The 19,957-nt window shown below is 50.0% G+C and overlaps 1 protein-coding gene across 1 annotated transcript; it reads left to right on the top strand.

Annotated features, from left to right (window-relative positions):
• Positions 1-656: 656 nt before the first annotated feature.
• On the top strand, positions 657-3,348 carry LOC123151397 (uncharacterized). Its single transcript, XM_044571120.1, has 3 exons — positions 657-2,107; positions 2,210-2,602; positions 2,686-3,348. The coding sequence occupies exons 1-2, from the start codon at positions 687-689 to the stop codon at positions 2,547-2,549; spliced, it is 1,761 nt and encodes a 586-aa protein (XP_044427055.1). The 5' UTR covers positions 657-686; the 3' UTR covers positions 2,550-2,602; positions 2,686-3,348.
• The last annotated feature ends 16,609 nt before the right edge of the window (positions 3,349-19,957 follow it).

Raw genomic sequence — 19,957 nt, 5'->3', positions numbered from 1 at the left:
GTATACAGTAGGGTCGCTACTGGATCGCGCTTCAAGTCATGGGGTCGTGTGGAATCGCGAGCCAGTACAGATCCTGAGCGACTAAAACGTTTGTTTCAATCTTGGCCTCTATCCATGTTGTACGGTGGATAGTCTGGTCTAGCTTCAATATTTTACCCTAAATTTATTCCCGATCTGTGGCGGCCGTCTGCTCGTATTCCTCTCCCGATCTCATTTTCTCTCTCTGGCGGCTTCTAGGGCTACAGGCCGCCTGCGCTGGCCATCGGCAACATGCACGGCTTCCTCGACGAGTGTTGGCTGCTAGTGTTCCACGTGTGATCGTCTTCAGCAGGCTCTCCATCGACGACGAGTGAAGCAGCAACCATCAAAGATCGAGTAACATCTTTCATTCGTTGCACAGGTTAGCTACTACTACTGGTATGTACGTATGTACATACTAATGAAGCATGTTCAAGATTAAATGATTAGATTAGATAGGTAGCTCGTCCTCTTACTCGTCTTAATCACTATTGACGACTAGTGAAACAGTAGCCATCAAAGATTGAGGAACATCCTTGATTCGTTGCACTTGCACAGGTTAGCTACTACCTACTAGTACGTATTTACTAATTGATGAACTACATAGAAGATTAAATAAGCTAGCTTGTTATCTAACTCTTGTAAATCTTTTATTTGTACAAGGAAAAATGTCAACTGCTGTCCCAACCGAAAGTAGTAAGCCTAAGAGGAGGAATGCTCGTGGGAATCGGACTGACCCTGGCTGGGAACATGGAGAAGAAGTTGATGCTGAGAAGAGGACAACAAGATGCAAATATTGCCTTCTAGTTAAAGGTGGAGGTGTCTACAGACTGAAGCATCACTTGGCTGGGACAAGGTTTAATGTCGAGCCTTGCGAAAAAGTTCCCGATGATGTTCGAAAAAAGTTTCTCAAACTTCTGGGGGTCCAAGCAGAGAAGAATGATGCAAAGAAGAGGAAGTTTAACACAGAAATGGAGGAGACGGGTGCATGTTCGAAGGAGAATACTCCTGCTGATAACAATGAAGATGAGGCTGCGACAAATCGTTTCGCTAACAAGCGCAGAGCCCAAACAACGGTGAATCAGTTTTACAAGAAAGAAGAGAGAGAAGAGGTTTGTGCTCAAATTTGTCGGGTCTTCTATACCAATTCTATCTCATTTAATGTTGTCAAGGACCCAGAATTTATAAAGATGATTGAAATGATTGGAAACTTTGGTAAAGGTTTTAAACCTCCATCATATCATGAAGTGAGGGTAAAATTTCTCAAGCTGGAAGTTAAGAGAACAATGAATTTGCTCTCTGAATACAAAGAAGAGTGGAAAAAGACAGGATGTACAATTATGTCTGATGGATGGACAGATAAAAAGAAAAGGTCCATCTGCAACTTTTTAGTGAATAGCCCCAAAGGTACTGTCTTTCTCGCCTCAGTCGATACTTCTGACATTTCCAAGACAGCGGACAAAGTGTTTGAAATGTTAGATGATATTGTTGAGCAAGTAGGAGAAGATAATGTTGTTCAAATTGTAACGGACAATGCCGCTAACTATAAAGCAGCTGGTGAGCTATTGATGGAAAAGAGGAAAAAATTATTTTGGACTCCATGTGCAGCTCATTGTATTGATTTAATTCTTGAGGATTTTGAAAAGAAAATTAAGATGCATCAGACAACCATTACAAAGGGCAGAAAAATCACCACGTATATTTATTCTAGAACAATGGTTCTTTCTTGGTTGAGAGAGTTCACTGGAGGGAAGGATTTAGTTAGGCCAGCAGTGACAAGATTTGCTACTGCCTATTTGACTTTGGGTTGTCTGCATGAGCACAAGGGCGCATTAATCAATATGTTCACTTCAACAAAGTGGAGGGGTAGTAGATTTAATTCTGCAGAAGGGAAGGTCGTTCAAGGAATTGTTTTGGATAGCCGTGGGTTTTGGCCTAATGTTGCCACATGTCTGAAGGCTGCACTCCCAATTATAAAAGTTCTTCGATTGGTGGATTCAGATGAGAAGCCAGCAATGCCGTTCATCTATGATGAGATGGATCGTGCAAAAGATAAAATAAAGCAAAATTTTAACAATGTGAAGAAAAGGTATGTTACTGTACTGACTTAGTAATTCTTAATTGCAGCTTATAGATATGCTATCTTAATCTTATTGTAGTTAAGTTTGACCATTTCAATTTTCTTGATCAGCTACAATCCAATATTTAATATAATTGATGAGAGATGGCGTACACAACTTCATAGGCCTTTGCATGCTGCTGCATATTATTTGAATCCACAATGCCACTATAGTGATAATTTCAAGCCGGCTGAAGTAAAACGTGGCCTGTACACTTGTCTTGAAAAGATGGTTCCAGATTTAGATGAAAGAGTCAAGATAGATCTGCAGATTGATTCATTTAGGAGTGCCGAGGGCCTATTTGGAATGCAATCGGCTATTATGACAAGAACAAAAAAAAGCCAGCTGATTGGTGGGATTCGTATGGAGATGATTGCCCTGAGTTGCAGAGGTTTGCAATCAGAGTACTGAGCTTAACTTGTAGTTCGTCAGGTTGTGAGCGGAACTGGAGTACATTTGAGCAAGTAAGAATCAATGTCATGCACTCTCTAGTCTAGGCGATATTATATGAAACATATACTAATGCTAACTTCTCAACCTTGTGTAGGTTCACTCAAAGAAAAGAAATCGTCTGCACCAAGATAGGATGAATGATTTAGTTTTTGTCATGTACAATTCCAAACTGATGAGCAGACAACGCAGAAGGCAAAGACAGGTTGTGGAATATGATATTGATGATGTCTCTTCTGATGATGAATGGATAACTGAAAAAGAAGAGCCTGTCCTTCCTCCACAAAAGGAATGGATCCGTTCTCTTGAGAGGATTGCTCATAACGAAGCTGCTATGGACAAAGAAAATGAAAGTGACATTGAAAATGATGTAGAAAATATTGTCAACAGCCTGGCTGAAACACGTACGAAAAGTTCTTTTGATGAAGCAAGTTTATTATTCTTCCATGTTCCTTTTACATAGTTACTGACTATTATTTTGGATTTTTCATAGGTGATGGTGATCTCGGGGTGGATCAAGATCTTGATGCACCTACTTATGAAGATGCTGATGGTGAAAACAACAATACCAGCGAGCAAAATGTTCTTGATGGCAACAATTCAGGACCTTCCTCGTACTGTGTTGGGAGTTCTAGTGGTACAATACCACCTATGAATGAGGACGATGATATCATTATCAACTTAGACGACTTGTACTGATTAAGTTGGCTTCTATTTCTAGTTGGTTAAACCTTTGTGCTTGTCGAAAATTTGGATTGGATGCCCTTTGTTTGCTTTTGGACATGTCAGTATGCCACTTTTAATTTGAGGTTCGGAATATTTTGCTATTTATTTTTCATGGCTTGTTTTTGTTAATTTTATATCGAAAACACGTTCATGTTCAAGGATATGCATTAATTATTCAAAATAGGTTGTAAACTATAACATATACACTCATCCAACCTTTTAAATAAATGGGAAATTACGAAAATGTACTTTTTGGTAGAATCAGGTAGGATCTTAGATTCTATGCTGATTCTACGATTTGTGATCCTACGAGAGCACCTCCGATCCGATTCAGGATCACGATTTTGACAACCTTGGTCTGAAGACTTTGTCAGGATTGTTTGGATCTTCAAAACCTGGGGGTTGAGCAACATATACTTATTCCTCAAGCTTACCATTGAGGAATGCACTTTTCACATCCATTTGATATAAAGTGATATCATGATGGTTAGCATAAGCAAGTAATATGCGAATAGCCTCAAGTCTAGCAACAGGTGCAAAAGTTTCATCGAAATCAATTCCTTCAACCTGTGTGTAGCCTTGAGCTACAAGCCGTCCCTTATTCCTCACCACAAGGCCATTTTCATCTTGCTTGTTGCGGTAGATCCACTTTGTGCCAATGATATTGTTCTTGCGAGGATTTGGACGTTTGACCAGTTCCCATACATTTTTGAGCTCGAACTGATGTAATTCTTCTTGCATGGCCTGAATCCACTCAGGCTCCAGAAATGCTTCATCTACCTTAGTGGCCATAGAGACAAAACCATAGTGCCCGCAAAAGTTAGATAAATGTGAAGCTTTTGAGCATGTGATAGGACCTGGCGCTTTGATGTCATTGATGATCTTTTCAACTTGCACTTCTTTTGCAATGCGAGGATGAGCTGGTTGTTGTTGAAGAATTTGATCAGCATTTTCTTCAGCACCATTTTCTTCAGTATTTTCTTCAGGTGGATTAGCTCGATGTTCTTCATGCTCTGGAATGAATTCTTCAGCAGATTCTTCAGTAGGAATGACATCCTCAGTAGCCTTGAACTTGATAGTTTCCTCAGGTGCTGGTTGGCTGCTCCGAGAGAAAATACTGAGTAGCAAAATCCTCAGGGCTATCATGTTCCTCACTGTGTAGGCAATCCGCACTGGCGAATTCCTAACTCCTCAGTCAGAACAAATTCCTCAGAGACCAGAAGAACTTCGTTTCTATCACTGAAGAAATTTACTGAACTGTATGAGATTTCCAATGGCTTCACTTGAAGGGATTGTGTCGGGTTTCGGGTTCCGGCAGACCCTTGAGGTTTGAACACTGGGGTGCGTGCGAAGATCTCTCCCCTACCGATCTACGTCTGATCCTCTCGTGCGAACTAAGATGAAAATGATGAACAACACAAGAGACACGAGGTTCATACTGGTTCGGGCCACCGTTGTGGTGTAATACCCTACTCTAGTGTGTGGTGTGGTGGATTGCCTCTGGGGCTGATGATGGACAGTACAAGGGAAGAACAGCCTCGCGAGAGGTGTTCTTGAGCTGGTGCGATGAACTACTAGGGTGAGTTCATCACCTCTCTCTCTCTCTCTGCTAGGGTTCTACCAGATCTCTCGATGCTCTTGGGGTGTCTAGATGTCTCTCAGGGTCTCCAGATGTCTCTACTCTGTGGTGGCTAGCTCTACTTATAGAGGCCCTGGGCCTCTCCCCAAATAATGAGCGGGAAGGGCGCCAACAATTGGCCATTTCGAAGGGGAACATCTAGTACAAGTTATCCTGACCAAAGGTGGTCTTCGGCTGCCAAAAGCACTGGCGATGACGCCGTCTTGGGCTCCACGGTGACCTCCGTCCTGCTGTCTGGCTGGTCTTGGTCTCGTTGCACCGGAAGGGTAACCTTTGCCTGATGCCTTGGCCTGTGCTTGCCCCCTTTGCACCAAAGGGGAAACAAGGACACTGAGCGGGCCGGCGCCCGCCTGGTCTCGATCGTCATGGCTTGCATCACGGGTTCCTCACGAGGTACCCCTGCCTTGATCTCTCCACCTCCTCGCGAGCCTGCCTGATGAGGCTGCCTCTGAGGAAGCTTCCTGTCGTCCGTCCCGCGAGGCTAGGCCCCTTGCGAGGGTCTTTGAGCTTGAGCTGATGAAGATGGGCCGCGTTGGGCCCCCGCTTGAGCCACACCGCAGGCCGCAGGCAGGAAAGTCTGGGGACCCCCGTTCCCAGAACACCGACAGTAGCCCCCGGGCCCAAGGCGCGCGCGGGCTTGGCTTAACAGAGAAGCGAAGGTGCAAGCGCGAAGCGCCGCAGGCCCTAACAACCTGTGGCCTTGGGCGCCACGTGGCGGTTGATTGGGCGTGGGCGTCTGCACTTCCCAGGACGCCTCGGCAACTGCTTGACTGTCAAAAAGGGGGGGGGCCTGGCCAGGCTTACTTGCCTCGCTCTCGTCTGTCTTGCCCTAGATCCCCTTTCTCGTTCTCCTTCCTCTTGCTCCCGAAATACTCCAGATCCGTCTCAATCCTTTGCATCCGGCATGCCATGGCGCCTCGCAAGTCCCTGGTTGATGCTTGGTACTCGCCGGCCCTAGATTCCCCGAATTTGTCGGAGAAGAACCTCGCCCTCGCGCGCCTGATGACGATGGCGCAGGGCAACGAGGGAGCGACTGTGCTCAAGGTCGGCTTCGATCAGCCTAAGGGCAAGGGGAGCACCTTCTACCCGTTCTTCGTGAGCGCCATTGTCGCTGGTCTGGTGCCTCCTTTCTCTGAGTTCTTCCATGCCATTCTCCGCCAATACAACCTGCAGGCTCTGCATCTCCACCCCAACTCTGTCCTTCTCCTGGCGATTGTCGCCTACTATTGCGAGGCTCATGTTGGTGTGAAGCCCTCGGTGGCCTTGCTACGCCACTTTTTCTCCCTCCGGGTTTTGGTGCTCAGGTCTCTACATGCGCGAGTTTCATTGCCTATTCCAGCTCCAACGCCATCTCGAAGCCTGGGAAGAGGATTGAAGTCTACCGGAGCAAGTGGGTCATGATGGATGTTGGGCGCCTCCACCCTCGTCTGGTATTGCCCATGGGGCAGCCTAAGTCCGTTGACGCATGGTCCCACGTGGAGCTCGTCGACCCTCGCGCGAAGGCGGTGTTGAGGAGGATGAACGCGGACCTGAGACCAAGCAACTCGAAGGCGGCGAAGCTGACCGGGGCCACGCTCCTGAGGGAGTTCTTGGAGCATCGGGTGGCTCCGCTCCAGGAGCACCCGCTCCCACTGTGGGGGCTTGGAGGAGCAGACACCGCCCTGCGCCTGAGCTCCGAGGCCCTAACCGATGAGGATCTGGCTGCGGCCCTCCATTCCTTGGTTGGGGGAGACGTGGCGAGCCCGGTGGGCGCCCCCATCCCCCTGTTCCTTCGTGACGACTAGCAGCTGGTGGTGAACGCCATGCCCACCTTCAACGGTGAGGGGCTGGTGCCCGCGGCAGCTCCTGAGGATCTGGCGGTCTTGGCGACGGTGAACTTGTCCTCCGGCAGCTCCAGCGGGGAAGAGGAGGAATAAGAGGCGGAGGAGGAAGCGTCCGACCCAGAGGAGATTGGCGAGGATTGGGGGGAGTCCTTCCCTCGGTGCAGGTCCCAGGCACTCTGCTCCATGCCGGACGACGATGAGGCCGATGCCAGGCGAGGAAAGGAGGGCTCTTCCTCGGTCACGAGGAAGGGCAGGTCGAGCCTGGTTCCCCCAGGGTCTGCTCTGGTCCCTGGGGGGTCCAAGGCCAGCTCCATCTCTCCTGACGCGCCTTCTGCTTCCGGGCCCTCCAAGGCTGACCCCTGCTGCAGGCTCTCGAGCTTCAAGTATGGCTGGAAGTTGCTTGATTCCACGGACGACGTCCAGTAAGTGCTCGATTCATGCTCTGGTTGGTTTCTGCCACTAAGGCTTGACGCTTGTGCTCTTTTACCAGGCTGGCGCCTGTGGCCAAGAGGTTGAAGGAGGCTTCTGCGGCCCTGCTTGGGGCGAATCCGTCTGCCAGGGAGACGCCTTCGGCTGTTGGGGGAGAGGACGGCGAGGCTCACGCCTCTCCAAGCCAACCGCCCTCGCGAGGCCAACTGGGGCACCCCGGCGAGGAGTCAGCCCCCGTGGCCCCGCTGGACCTGGAGTCGACTGTGCCCGATGCTGCGGCCGTGGCGGCCAAGGCTCAGGAGGTCCCTTCCTGCCAAGTCGTGGCCACGCTGCCATCTTCTCCACCTGCTCCACAGGTTCTTGTCTCTTATGCTCCCTCCGCTGCTGTCTTGGACCAGGTTGCCAACGAGCTGAGCCAACTGCGGGGGGATCTCCTGAGCGCGGACCCTCGTTTGGTGGCCGGGTGCCTGGAGTTGGCCTCTGGCTGGGCCCGTTCTGCTGCCTCCGTCCGAGCGGTGTTGAGCCAGGCTGTGTCGTCCTCCGACGAGGAGAGGCGGGCTGCCAACCAAGCCAAGGCCGCTCGTGATGCTGCCCTAGGCGACGTCGCAAATGCCCAGGGCTGCTACAAGACGCTTGAGGCCGAGCTGCAAGGCCTGCGTGACGAGCTCGCCAAGGAGGTGCGCAGCCGCCAGGAGAAGGAAAAGGAGATGTAGGCTAGGGAGGCCGCCGCCAAGGACCGGGACGCCAAGCTTGATGTCCGCCACAACCGACTGGAGACGCTGGAGCGGTCACTGAAGGCGGAAGGACCGAGCTGGACGCCAAGGCAAAGGTCTTGATGGAGGACCAGGCTGCCTTCGTGGAGCTGGAGAAGAAGGCTCGAGGCATACTGAAGACGCTGTATGAGAGCGGCCTGGAGGAGCCGTTGGCATGTGCGGAGGACGGCCCCGCCAAGCTGCTCCCCTTCCTGGTTGATGCGCTTGAGGACGTCGCAGACGGCCTTGGCCCCATGGTCGAGGCCGAGGCGTGTGCCCTGTCTTCTGCGGCGCTGACGCGTGTCCTCAGCCATGTCTACCTGCGCGACCCCAACATCGACTTCGACAGCCTGCTGGAGCCCGTGAGCGGCGACTGTGCCGCTGCCGCCGCTGAGGCCATGAGGGGCCGAGCCGAGGTTTTGCTGGGGAAGTTCCGCTCCCCCAACGTCCTGCCCGGGCGCGGTGCCGCCGGCCTTGCAACCTCGAGAGGCGAAGCCGTCCAGCGTTACTCCACCACTGGTGATGGCATTACTGGGGAGTAAGTGATTCCTCCGCGACTTCCATCCTGTTTTATTCCTGCACATGCACCATGCCTCGCGGAGGCGTTAAAACTTGTGTTTGGCGTTGTGGAACAATCTTATGGCTTGTAATATTTGCTTTGAATTTCCTGGAATTTGCATTTTCCTCTCCTACTTGTTTACGCTCTACGTCGGCAGGGCCCGGCCCCGCGCGTACCTCACCCAGCGTTAACCTCGACCGGAAACCAAGGACGGGACTAAGGAGTGAGGGGCTACGTGGCAAGTTAGGCTCCTGAGTCGCGATGCTCAGGAGTCCCCCTTGACGCGTGAGCAACAAGTTGGGAAGGGGGAGCGAGGAGCGAGGAGTGGATTGATCGTTCTACGTCGGCAGGGCCCGGCCCCGCGGGTACCTCACCCTGCGTTAGCCCTGACCGGAAACCAAGGACAGGACTAAGGAGTGAGGGGCTACGTGGCAAGTTAGGCTCCTGAGTCGCGATGCTCAGGAGTCCCCCTAGACGCTCAAACGGGTTTCGTACCTTGGCTCCGCTTGGGGAGTGGCGCACGACGACCAGGTCCAAGAGACCTGGCTGGGTGGTGTGCGCTCGGGCGAGGCCCGGGCGTAACCCCCGTGTCCAGCCCCCTCGCGCGGCACTCTCGAGGGGAGGCATTGCGATGGTACCGGACACTGAGCTCTGGGCTCCCTGAGGTTGGTACGGCCAAGGGCCGCCCGTAGTTGTTTATCACCAGCGTGGAGCATAGCGCTTCCGTATGTGTATGGACATAGCTGCTCCTCGGCAGTGTCGTCAGCCAGCGCGGAGCATGGTGCTTCCACTGGTGCGTGGGAGGGGGCTCCCCTCCGGGAGGAGCCCCCGGGGCGTGTACAGCCCCGCCCTGACACATGGCCGGGATGGTAGGGCTAGGAGAGGTGTATCTGGGCACCCGTGAGCCAGCGCGGGACTCACAAGGCCCTACCTCGAGGCGGGTTGCACCTGGCTCTGGACCTTTATCAATTGGTGTGTTCCTGCAGGGTTGCTAGAATGCAAATGCTCTACGTCCTCAGGTCTCGGCCCCCGAGCGAGCTCAGCCGCCGCTGGTATGACAAGTCGCGATGCCGTGGGTCAAGGCCAGGGGTGAGGGCTGGAGAGCCAGTAAGAGCCCATGAGTCGTGATGTTTAGGCGCCCCCCTTTTAACGTGCAAGCACTTTGCACGACGACAAGCAGTAGGTGATAATTATGGGAATCAGATTAAGCGTGAAAGAACAACTTCATCCTAGGGTAAACGCTGGAAAAGCAACTGCCGCTGGGTCGGGCCCGAGCGGTGTGGGGATGATGCAGCCTGAGGGGCGCCCCCAACAAGGTAAATAAAGAGCATAAACAAAATGGAGACATGCCGCGGGGACGGACCTATGCGGCCTGGGAATGGTGCAGCCCTGTGGGCGCTCCCAACTGAAAGTAGAACTCTGAAAGATGTCACTGGTGCTGTTGAAGATGAAGTGATGCTGAGGAAGTGAGCGATGCGCGGTGAAGATGTCGGCCCTCATGAGCCCCCAGGCCCAGGGGCCTCGGGAGGCTTTGGTGGCACGTGAAGGTCTTCGGGGACCATCGCCACCTCCGCCAGGACCGCGCGATGCCTGACCTCCTGAGCCTCCAGGATGCTCCTCAACAGGCGCTGATGTGTGGCGACCGTGTTCGGCGGGCCGAAGGGCATGCGAACGTAGTTGTGGGGTGGTCCCACGCAGCGCCCTACGGTCGAAGGCCATAGGCGCTCCTGGGACGCAGCTCGGTTGAGCCCTGGTACGTCGACACAGACGCACAGTCCTCCATCCTTGCCTGGATGTGGGTCTACGGCAGGCAAGCGGCGGCTGCCTCGCATGACTCTGGACTCTTGTAGCTCTTGGGTGTTCCTTGCGATGAACTCCAGAGGGTTTTGTCTCCTTTGACTTGAACCTTTCTGAGGGAAGCGTGCCTGAAATCACCCCTCCAAGTGGTGCCCGAGCGCCTCCCCCGCGACCTTGGCAAGGTCGGTGGCTCTCCAAGAGAGAGCCCCCGAGCCCTGCCTAAGGAGGGCGCCGGGCGCGCCTTCCTATGCGCGAGAGGGCGGCGCTCCCTGATCGGGCGCGAATCGTGACGCAATACCTCCGGAGGTGCCTGCTTCCTTGTGGCTCTGGCCAGGTGAGGTCTTCTTCTTCTTGAGGGTCTCCCCGGGAGGCCTCCCGCTCCTGTGATCTGGGTCTTCAATTGCTGCGGCTTGGAATGCATGCTCGAGCGAGCACACTGCGTCCCTTTCTTCACAGGGTACAGTGATGACTCCACCGCTTCCTGGCATCTTGAGGACATTGTAACCATGGTGAGTCACTGCCATAAACTTGGCTAGGGCTAGGTACCCAAGGATGGCATTGTACGGCAGGTGGATATGAGCGACGTCGAGGTCGATGAGCTCGGTGCAGTAGTTGTTGCGTTGCCCGAAGGTGACCGGAAGGCGAACCTGCCCAATTGGAATAGTGGAACCATCGGTGACTCCTGAGAAAGGCTTGGTCGGCTGAAGCTGGTCGTATGGCACTTGGAGATTGTCAAACGTCTTGACGGACAGGACGTTGAGTCCTGCCCCGCCATCGATGAGGGTCCTGGTGACCTGCACGTTGCTGATGACTGGGGAGCAAAGCATCGGGAGGACTCCGGCCGTTGCCACACACTTGAGCTGATCCGCGGAACTGAATGTGATCGCGCACGAAGACCACCTAAGAGGGCATGTGGCCTCAAGCTTGGGAAGGGATGCATTCACCTCGCGAGCAAACTGCTTGAAGATGCATTGTGAGGCTGGGGCCTGGGCGCCGCCTAGGATGCAAGCAATTGCACGCGGCTCTTGGAAGCCCCCAGCCCCATCATCTTGGTGTTGGTCTTTGTTCCTCCTCGGTGGAGGCGGCAGAGGAGGGAGGCCTGCGTTGCCGTGGGGACGGTCCTCACGAGGCTGGTCCCTCCAGCCTCCCTCGCGAGGCTGGTCCTGCCAGTGGTCCTCGCGAGGGCGGTCACGCCATCCCTGGCGAAGGCCAGGGTCTTCCCATTGTCCACTGCCTCTTCCTCCTTCTCGGCCATAGCCCATGTCGTTGCGCTCTGGGCGTCGGCCGATTCGCCCATCTCGCACAGCTCTGAGCTCTTGACATTCATTGGTGTTGTGGGTGTGGAGGTCGTGGTACACGCAGTACCGTCCGCCCTTAGATGACTCAGGTTGATCCATGCCTCGCTTGGTGTCCGATTCCGCTGGTAGCATGGCAGCCCCCTTGCGCTTCACATCCTTGGCCTTGAGCATCTTTTCTTCCGAGTCAGCCGCCGGGAGCTCGAGGAGGGAGAGACGCCCTTCCTCAGCCATGGCTCACTTGGTCGACAAGTTGAACAACTCCAGGGATGTGCACAGGTCTTCATGGATTGCTAGCTCTTCCTTCATCTTGATGTCGCGCACGCCGTCGGAGAAGGCTGAGATGATGGCTTCTTCAGTCACCTTGGGGATCTTGAGGCAAGCATAGTTGAAGCGCTGGATGTATTTCTGCAGGGTTTCTCCTGGCTGTTGCTTGATGCGGCGCAGGTCGCTCACGGCCGGGGGCCGGTCGCGAGTGCCCTGGAAGTTGGCGATGAAGCGGGTGCGCATCTTGCTCCAGGAGGAGATCGTGCCGGGTGCCAGGTTCAGGAGCCAGGTGCGAGCGCCGTCCTTGAGCGCCATGGGGAACCAATTCGCCATGACCTTCTCATCTCCGTTGGCGGCTACGATGCCCAGCTCGTAGAGCTGCAGGAACTCTGCGGGGTCTGTTGTGCCATCATAGCGGCGAGGGAGGTCAGGCTTGAACTTGCCTGGCCATGTGACATCGCGCAGCTCGGGGGTGAAGGCGAGGCAGCCCGCTGTGGCCACCGGCGCCCCTTGCCGGTGCTGGACTCATTCTTGCGGGTCACCACGTGCTGCCACTGGGAGTAGCGCGGGGTTTTGTCGTGGAGGCGCTGGGGCGCGATCATGGCGCGCCGGCACTGGGAGCGCGCTAGCACCTTCCCGGGGACGTGGGATCTCCTGGCAGCTCCCTTCTTGCTGCGCAGGCGCCGGACATGGAGGGTCTCGCCTTGGGGCTGCGCGCCTTGGAGCCAAGGCACCTTCTTGGGGAGGAGGCGGCGGAGGCGCCTCCTGATCCTCGCCGCCTGCACGGGACGAAGGGCGAGGCAGTGAGAGGGACCGCAAGGGGGAGCCCCCTGCGGCACTGATGAGCTCGGTGATGCGGGCGAGCCAGTCCTCGTAGAGGTCGTCGACGGGGCGATAGTGAAGGAAATATGCCCTAGAGGCAATAATAAAGTTATTATTTATTTCCTTATATCATGATAAATGTTTATTATTCATGCTAGAATTGTATTAACCGGAAACATAATACATGTGTGAATACATAGACAAACAGAGTGTCACTAGTATGCCTCTACTTGACTAGCTCGTTAATCAAAGATGGTTATGTTTCCTAACCATGAACAAAGAGTTGTTATTTGATTAACGGGATCACATCATTAGGTGAATGATCTGATTGACATGACCCATTCCATTAGCTTAGCACCCGATCGTTTAGTATGTTGCTATTGCTTTCTTCATGACTTATACATGTTCCTATGACTATGAGATTATGCAACTCCCGTTTGCCGGAGAAACAGTTTGTGTGATACCAAACGTCACAACGTAAATGGGTGATTATAAAGGTGCTCTACATGTGTCTCCAAAGGTACATGTTGGGTTGGCGTATTTCGAGATTAGGATTTGTCACTCCGATTGTCGGAGAGGTATCTCTGGGCCCTATCGGTAATGCACATCACATAAGCCTTGCAAGCATTGCAACTAATGAGTTAGTTGCGAGATGATGTATTACGGAACGAGTAAAGAGACTTGCCAGTAACGAGATTGAACTAGGTATTGAGATACCGACAATCGAATCTCGGGCAAGTAACATACCGATGACAAAGGGAACAACGTATGTTATTATGCGGTCTGACCGATAAAGATCTTCGTAGAATATGTAGGAGCCAATATGAGCATCCAGGTTCCGCTATTGGTTATTGACCGGAGACGTGTCTCGGTCATGTCTACATTGTTCTCGAACCCGTAGGGTCCGCACGCTTAAGGTTTCGATGACAGTTACATTATGAGTTTATGAGTTTTGATGTACCGAAGTTAGTTCGGAGTCCCGGATGTGATCACGGACATGACGAGGAGTCTCGAAATGGTTGAGACATAAAGATTGATATATTGGACGGTTATATTCGGACACCGGAAGTGTTCCGGGTGACTTCGGAGAAAACCGGAGAGCCGGAGGGTTACCGGAACCCCCCCGGGAGAAGTAATGGGCCATATGGGCCTTAGTGGAGAGAGAGAGGGGCAGCCAAAGGTGGGCCGCGTGCCTCCTCCCCCCTTGGTCCAAATTGGACTAGGAGAGGGGGGGCGGCGCCCCCCTTTCCCTCTCCCTCCCCACTTCTTTCCCCCTCCTAGTAGGAGTCCTACTCCTACTAGGAGGAGGACTCCTCCTTGGCACGCCATAGAGGGCCGGCCGGCCTCCTCCCCTTGATCCTTTATATACGGGGGCAGGGGGCACCCCTTGACACACAAGTTGATCCACGTGATCATATTCTTAGGCGTGTGCGGTGCCACCTTCCACCATAGTCCTCGATAATATTGTAGCGGTGCTTAGGCGAAGCCCTGCGACGGTAGTGCATCAAGATCGTCACCACGCCGTCGTGCTGACGGAACTCTTCCCCGACACTTTGCTGGATTGGAGTCCGGGGATCGTCATCGAGCTGAACGTGTGCTAGAACTCGGAGGTGCCGTAGTTTCGGTGCTTGATCGGTCGGGCCGTGGAGACGTACGACTACATCAACCAAACGCTTCCGTTGTCGATCTACGAGGGTACGTAGATCACACTCTCCCCTCTCGTTGCTATGCATCACCATGATCTTGCGTGTGTGTAGGAATTTTTTTGAAATTACTACGAAACCCTACAGTGGCATCCGAGCCTAGGTTTTATATGTTGATGTTATATGCACGAGTAGAACACAAGTGAGTTGTGGGCGATATAAGTCATACTTCTTACCAGCATGTCATACTTTGGTTCGGTGGTATTGTTGGACGAAGCGGCCCGGACCGACATTACGCGTACGCTTACGCGAGACCGGTTCTCCCGACGTGCTTTGCACATAGGTGGCTTGCGGGTGACAGTTTCTCCAACTTTAGTTGAACCGAGTGTGGCTACGCCCGGTCCTTGCGAAGGTGAAAACAGCACCAACTTGACAAACTATAGTTGTGGTTTTGATGCGTAGGTAAGATTGGTTCTTGCTTAAGCCCGTAGCAGCCACGTAAAACTTGCAACAACAAAGTAGAGGACGTCTAACTTGTTTTTGCAGGGCATGTTGTGATATGATATGGTCAAGACATGATGCTAAATTTTATTGTATGAGATGATCATGTTTTGTAACCGAGTTATCGGCAACTGGCAGGAGCCATATGGTTGTCGCTTTATTGTATGCAATGCAATCGCGTTGTAATGCTTTACTTTATCACTAAGCGGTAGCGATAGTCGTGGAAGCATAAGATTGGCGAGACGACAACGATGCTATGATGGAGATCAAGGTGTCGCGTCGGTGATGATGGTGATCACGACGGTGCTTCGAAGATGGAGATCACAAGCACAAGATGATGATGGCCATATCACATCACTTATATTGATTGCATGTGATGTTTATCTTTTATGCATCTTATCTTGCTTTGATTGACGATAGCATTATAAGATGATCTCTTACTAATTATCAAGAAGTGTTCTCCCTGAGTATGCACCGTTGCGAAAGTTCTTCGTGCTGAGACACCACGTGATGATCGGGTGTGATAGGCTCTACGTTCAAATACAACGGGTGCAAAACAGTTGCACACGTGGAATACTCAGGTTATACTTGACGAGCCAAGCATATACAGATATGGCCTCGGAACACGAAGACCGAAAGGTCGAGCGTGAATAATATAGTAGATATGATCAACATAGTGATGTTCACCAATGAAACTACTCCATCTCACGTGATGATCGGACATGGTTTAGTTGATTTGGATCATGTAATCACTTAGAGGATTAGAGGGATGTCTATCTAAGTGGGAGTTCTTTAAGTAAATTAATTGAACCTAAATTTATCATGAAACTTAGTACCTGAAAGTATGTTGCTTGTTTATGCTTGATTGTAGATAGATGGCTCGTGCTGTTGTTCCGTTGAATTTTAATGTGATCCTTGAGAAAGCAAAGTTGAAAGATGATGGTAGCAATTACACGGACTGGGTCCGTAACTTGAGGATTATCCTCATTGATGCACAGAAGAATTACGTCCTGGAAGCACCGCTGGGTGCCAGGCCTGCTGCTGGAGCAACACCAGATGTTATGAACGTCTGGCAGAGCAAAGCTGATGACTACTCGATAGTTCAGTGTGCCATGCTTTATGGCTTAGAATCGGGACTTCAACAACGTTTTGAACGTCATGGAGCATATGAGATGTTTCAGGAATTGAAGTTAATATTTGAAGCAAATGCCCGGATTGAGAGATATGAAGTCTCCAATAAGTTCTATAGCTGCAAGATGGAGGGGAATAGTTCTGTCAGTGAGCATATACTCAAAATGTCTGGGTATAATAATCACTTGATTCAATTGGGAGTTAATCTTCCAGATGATTGCGTCATTGACAGAATTCTCCAATCACTGCCACCAAGCTACAAGAGCTTCGTGATGAACTACAATATGCAAGGGATGAATAAGACTATTCCCGAGCTCTTCGCAATGCTGAAAGCTGCGGAGGTAGAAATCAAAAAGGAGCATCAAGTGTTGATGGTCAACAAGACCACTAGTTTCAAGAAAAAGGGCAAAGGGAAGAAGAAGGGGAACTTCAAAAAGAACGGCAAGCAAGTTGCTACTCAAGAGAAGAAACCCAAACCTGGACCTAAGCCTGAAACTGAGTGCTTCTACTGCAAGCAGACTGGTCACTGGAAGCGGAACTGCCCCAAGTATTTGGCGGATAAGAAGGATGGCAAGGTGAACAAAGGTATATGTGATATACATATTATTGATGTGTACCTTACTAATGCTCGCAGTAGCACCTGGGTATTTGATACTGGTTCTGTTGCTAATATTTGCAACTCGAAACAGGGACTACGGATTAAGCTAAGATTGGCTAAGGACGAGGTGACGATGCGCGTGGGAAACGGTTCCAAAATCGATGTGATCGCAGTCGGCACGCTACCTCTACATCTACCTTCAGGATTAATATTAGACCTAAATAATTGTTATTTGGTGCCAGCGTTAAGCATGAACATTATATCTGGATCTTGTTTGATGCGAGACGGTTATTCATTTAAATCTGAGAATAATGGTTGTTCTATTTATATGAGTAATATCTTTTATGGTCACGCACCCTTAAAGAGTGGTCTATTTTTGTTGAATCTCGATAGTAGTGACACACATATTCATAGTGTTGAAGCCAAAAGATGCAGAGTTGATAATGATAGTGCAACTTATTTGTGGCACTGCCGTTTAGGTCATATCGGTGTAAAGCGCATGAAGAAACTCCATACTGATGGACTTTTGGAACCACTTGATTATGAATCACTTGGTACTTGCGAACCGTGCCTCATGGGCAAGATGACTAAAACACCGTTCTCCGGTACTATGGAGAGAGCAACAGATTTGTTGGAAATCATACATACAGATGTATGTGGTCCGATGAATATTGTGGCTCGTGGCGGATATCGTTATTTTCTCACCTTCACAGATGACTTAAGCACATATGGGTATATCTACTTAATGAAACATAAGTCTGAAACATTTGAAAAGTTCAAAGAATTTCAGAGTGAAGTTGAAAATCATCATAACAAGAAAATAAAGTTTCTACGATCTGATCATGGAGGAGAATATTTGAGTTACGAGTTTGGTGTACATTTGAAACAATGCGGAATAGTTTCGCAACTCACGCCACCCGGAACACCATAGCGTAATGGTGTGTCCGAACGTCGTAATCGTACTTTACTAGATATGGTGCGATCTATGATGTCTCTTACTGATTTACCGCTATCGTTTTGGGGATACGCTCTAGAGACGGCCGCATTCACGTTAAATAGGGCACCATCAAAATCCGTTGAGACGACGCCTTATGAACTGTGGTTTGGCAAGAAACCAAAGTTGTCATTTCTGAAAGTTTGGGGCTGCGATGCTTATGTGAAAAAGCTTCAACCTAATAAGCTCAAACCCAAATCGGAGAAATGTGTCTTCATAGGATATCCAAAGGAAACTATTGGATACACCTTATATCACATATCCGAAGGCAAGACTTTTGTTGCTAAATTCGGAAACTTTCTGGAGAAAGAGTTTCTCTCGAAAGAAGTGAGTGGGAGGAAAGTAGAACTTGACGAGGTAACTGTACCTGCTCCCTTATTGGAAAGTAGTGCATCACAGAAAACTGTTTCAGTGCCACCTACACCAGTTAGTGAGGAAGCTAATGATAATGATCATGAAACTTCAGAACAAGATACTACTGAACCTCGTAGATCAACCAGAGTGAGATCCGCGCCAGAGTGGTATGGTAATCCTGTTCTGGAAGTCATGCTACTAGATCATGATGAACCTACGAACTATGAAGAAGCGATGGTGAGCCCAGATTCCGCAAAATGGCTTGAAGCCATGAAATCTGAGATGGGATCCATGTATGAGAACAAAGTATGGACTTTGGTTGACTTGCCCGATGATCGGCAAGCAATTGAGAATAAATGGATCTTCAAGAAGAAGACTGACGCTGACGGTAATATTACTGTCTACAAAGCTCGACTTGTCGCAAAAGGTTTTCGGCAAGTTCAAAGGATTGACTACGATGAGACCTTCTCACCCGTAGCGATGCTTAAGTCCGTCCGAATCATGTTAGCAATTGCCGCATTTTATGATTATGAAATTTGGCAGATGGATGTCAAAACTGCATTCCTGAATGGATTTCTGGAAGAAGAGTTGTATATGATGCAACCAGAAGGTTTTGTCGATCCAAAGGGAGCTAACAAAGTGTGCAAGCTCCAGCGATCCATTTATGGACTGGTGTAAGCCTCTCGGAGTTGGAATAAACGCTTTGATAGTGTGATCAAAGCATTTGGTTTTATAAAGACTTTTGGAGAAGCCTGTATTTACAAGAAAGTGAGTGGGAGCTCTGTAGCATTTCTGATATTATATGTGGATGACATATTACTAATTGGAAATGATATAGAATTTCTGGATAGCATAAAGGGATACTTGAATAAGAGTTTTTCAATGAAAGACCTCGGTGAAGCTGCTTACATATTAGGCATTAAATCTATAGAGATAGATCAAGACGCTTAATTGGACTTTCACAAAGCACATACCTTGACAAAGTTTTGAAGAAGTTCAAAATGGATCAAGCAAAGAAAGGGTTCTTGCCTGTGTTGCAAGGTGTGAAGTTGAGTAAGACTCAATGCCCGACCACTGCAGAAGATAGAGAGAAAATGAAAGATGTTCCCTATGCTTCAGCCATAGGCTCTATCATGTATGCAATGCTGTGTACCAGACCTGATGTGTGCCTTGCTATAAGTCTAGCAGGGAGGTACCAAAGTAATCCAGGAGTGGATCACTGGACAGCGGTCAAGAACATCCTGAAATACCTGAAAAGGACTAAGGATATGTTTCTCATATATGGAGGTGACAAAGAGCTCATCGTAAAAGGTTACATTGATGCAAGCTTTGACACTGATCCAGACGATTCTAAATCGCAAACCGGATACGTGTTTACATTAAACGGTGGAGCTGTCAGTTGGTGCAGTTCTAAACAAAGCGTTGTAGCGGGATCTACATGTGAAGCGGAGTACATAGCTGCTTCGGAAGCAGCAAATGAAGGAGTCTGGATGAAGGAGTTCATATCCGATCTAGGTGTCATACCTAGTGCATCGGGTCCAATGAAAATCTTTTGTGACAATACTGGTGCAATTGCCTTGGCAAAGGAATCCAGATTTCACAAGAGAACCAAGCACATCAAGAGACGCTTCAATTCCATCCGGGATCTAGTCCAGGTGGGAGACATAGAGATTTGCAAGATACATACGGATCTGAATGTTGCAGACCCGTTGACTAAGCCTCTTCCACGAGCAAAACATGATCAGCACCAAGGCTCCATGGGTGTTAGAATCATTACTGTGTAATCTAGATTATTGACTCTAGTGCAAGTGGGAGACTGAAGGAAATATGCCCTAGAGGCAATAATAAAGTTATTATTTATTTCCTTATATCATGATAAATGTTTATTATTCATGCTAGAATTGTATTAACCGGAAACATAATACATGTGTGAATACATAGACAAACAGAGTGTCACTAGTATGCCTCTACTTGACTAGCTCGTTAATCAAAGATGGTTATGTTTCCTAACCATGAACAAAGAGTTGTTATTTGATTAA

The sequence above is a fragment of the Triticum aestivum genome, chromosome 7A, assembly GCF_018294505.1.
Source record: "Triticum aestivum cultivar Chinese Spring chromosome 7A, IWGSC CS RefSeq v2.1, whole genome shotgun sequence".
Classification (NCBI taxonomy): domain Eukaryota; kingdom Viridiplantae; phylum Streptophyta; class Magnoliopsida; order Poales; family Poaceae; genus Triticum; species Triticum aestivum.
Note: the sequence above shows the minus strand (reverse complement) of the source record. Positions and strands in the feature narration are given on the sequence as shown.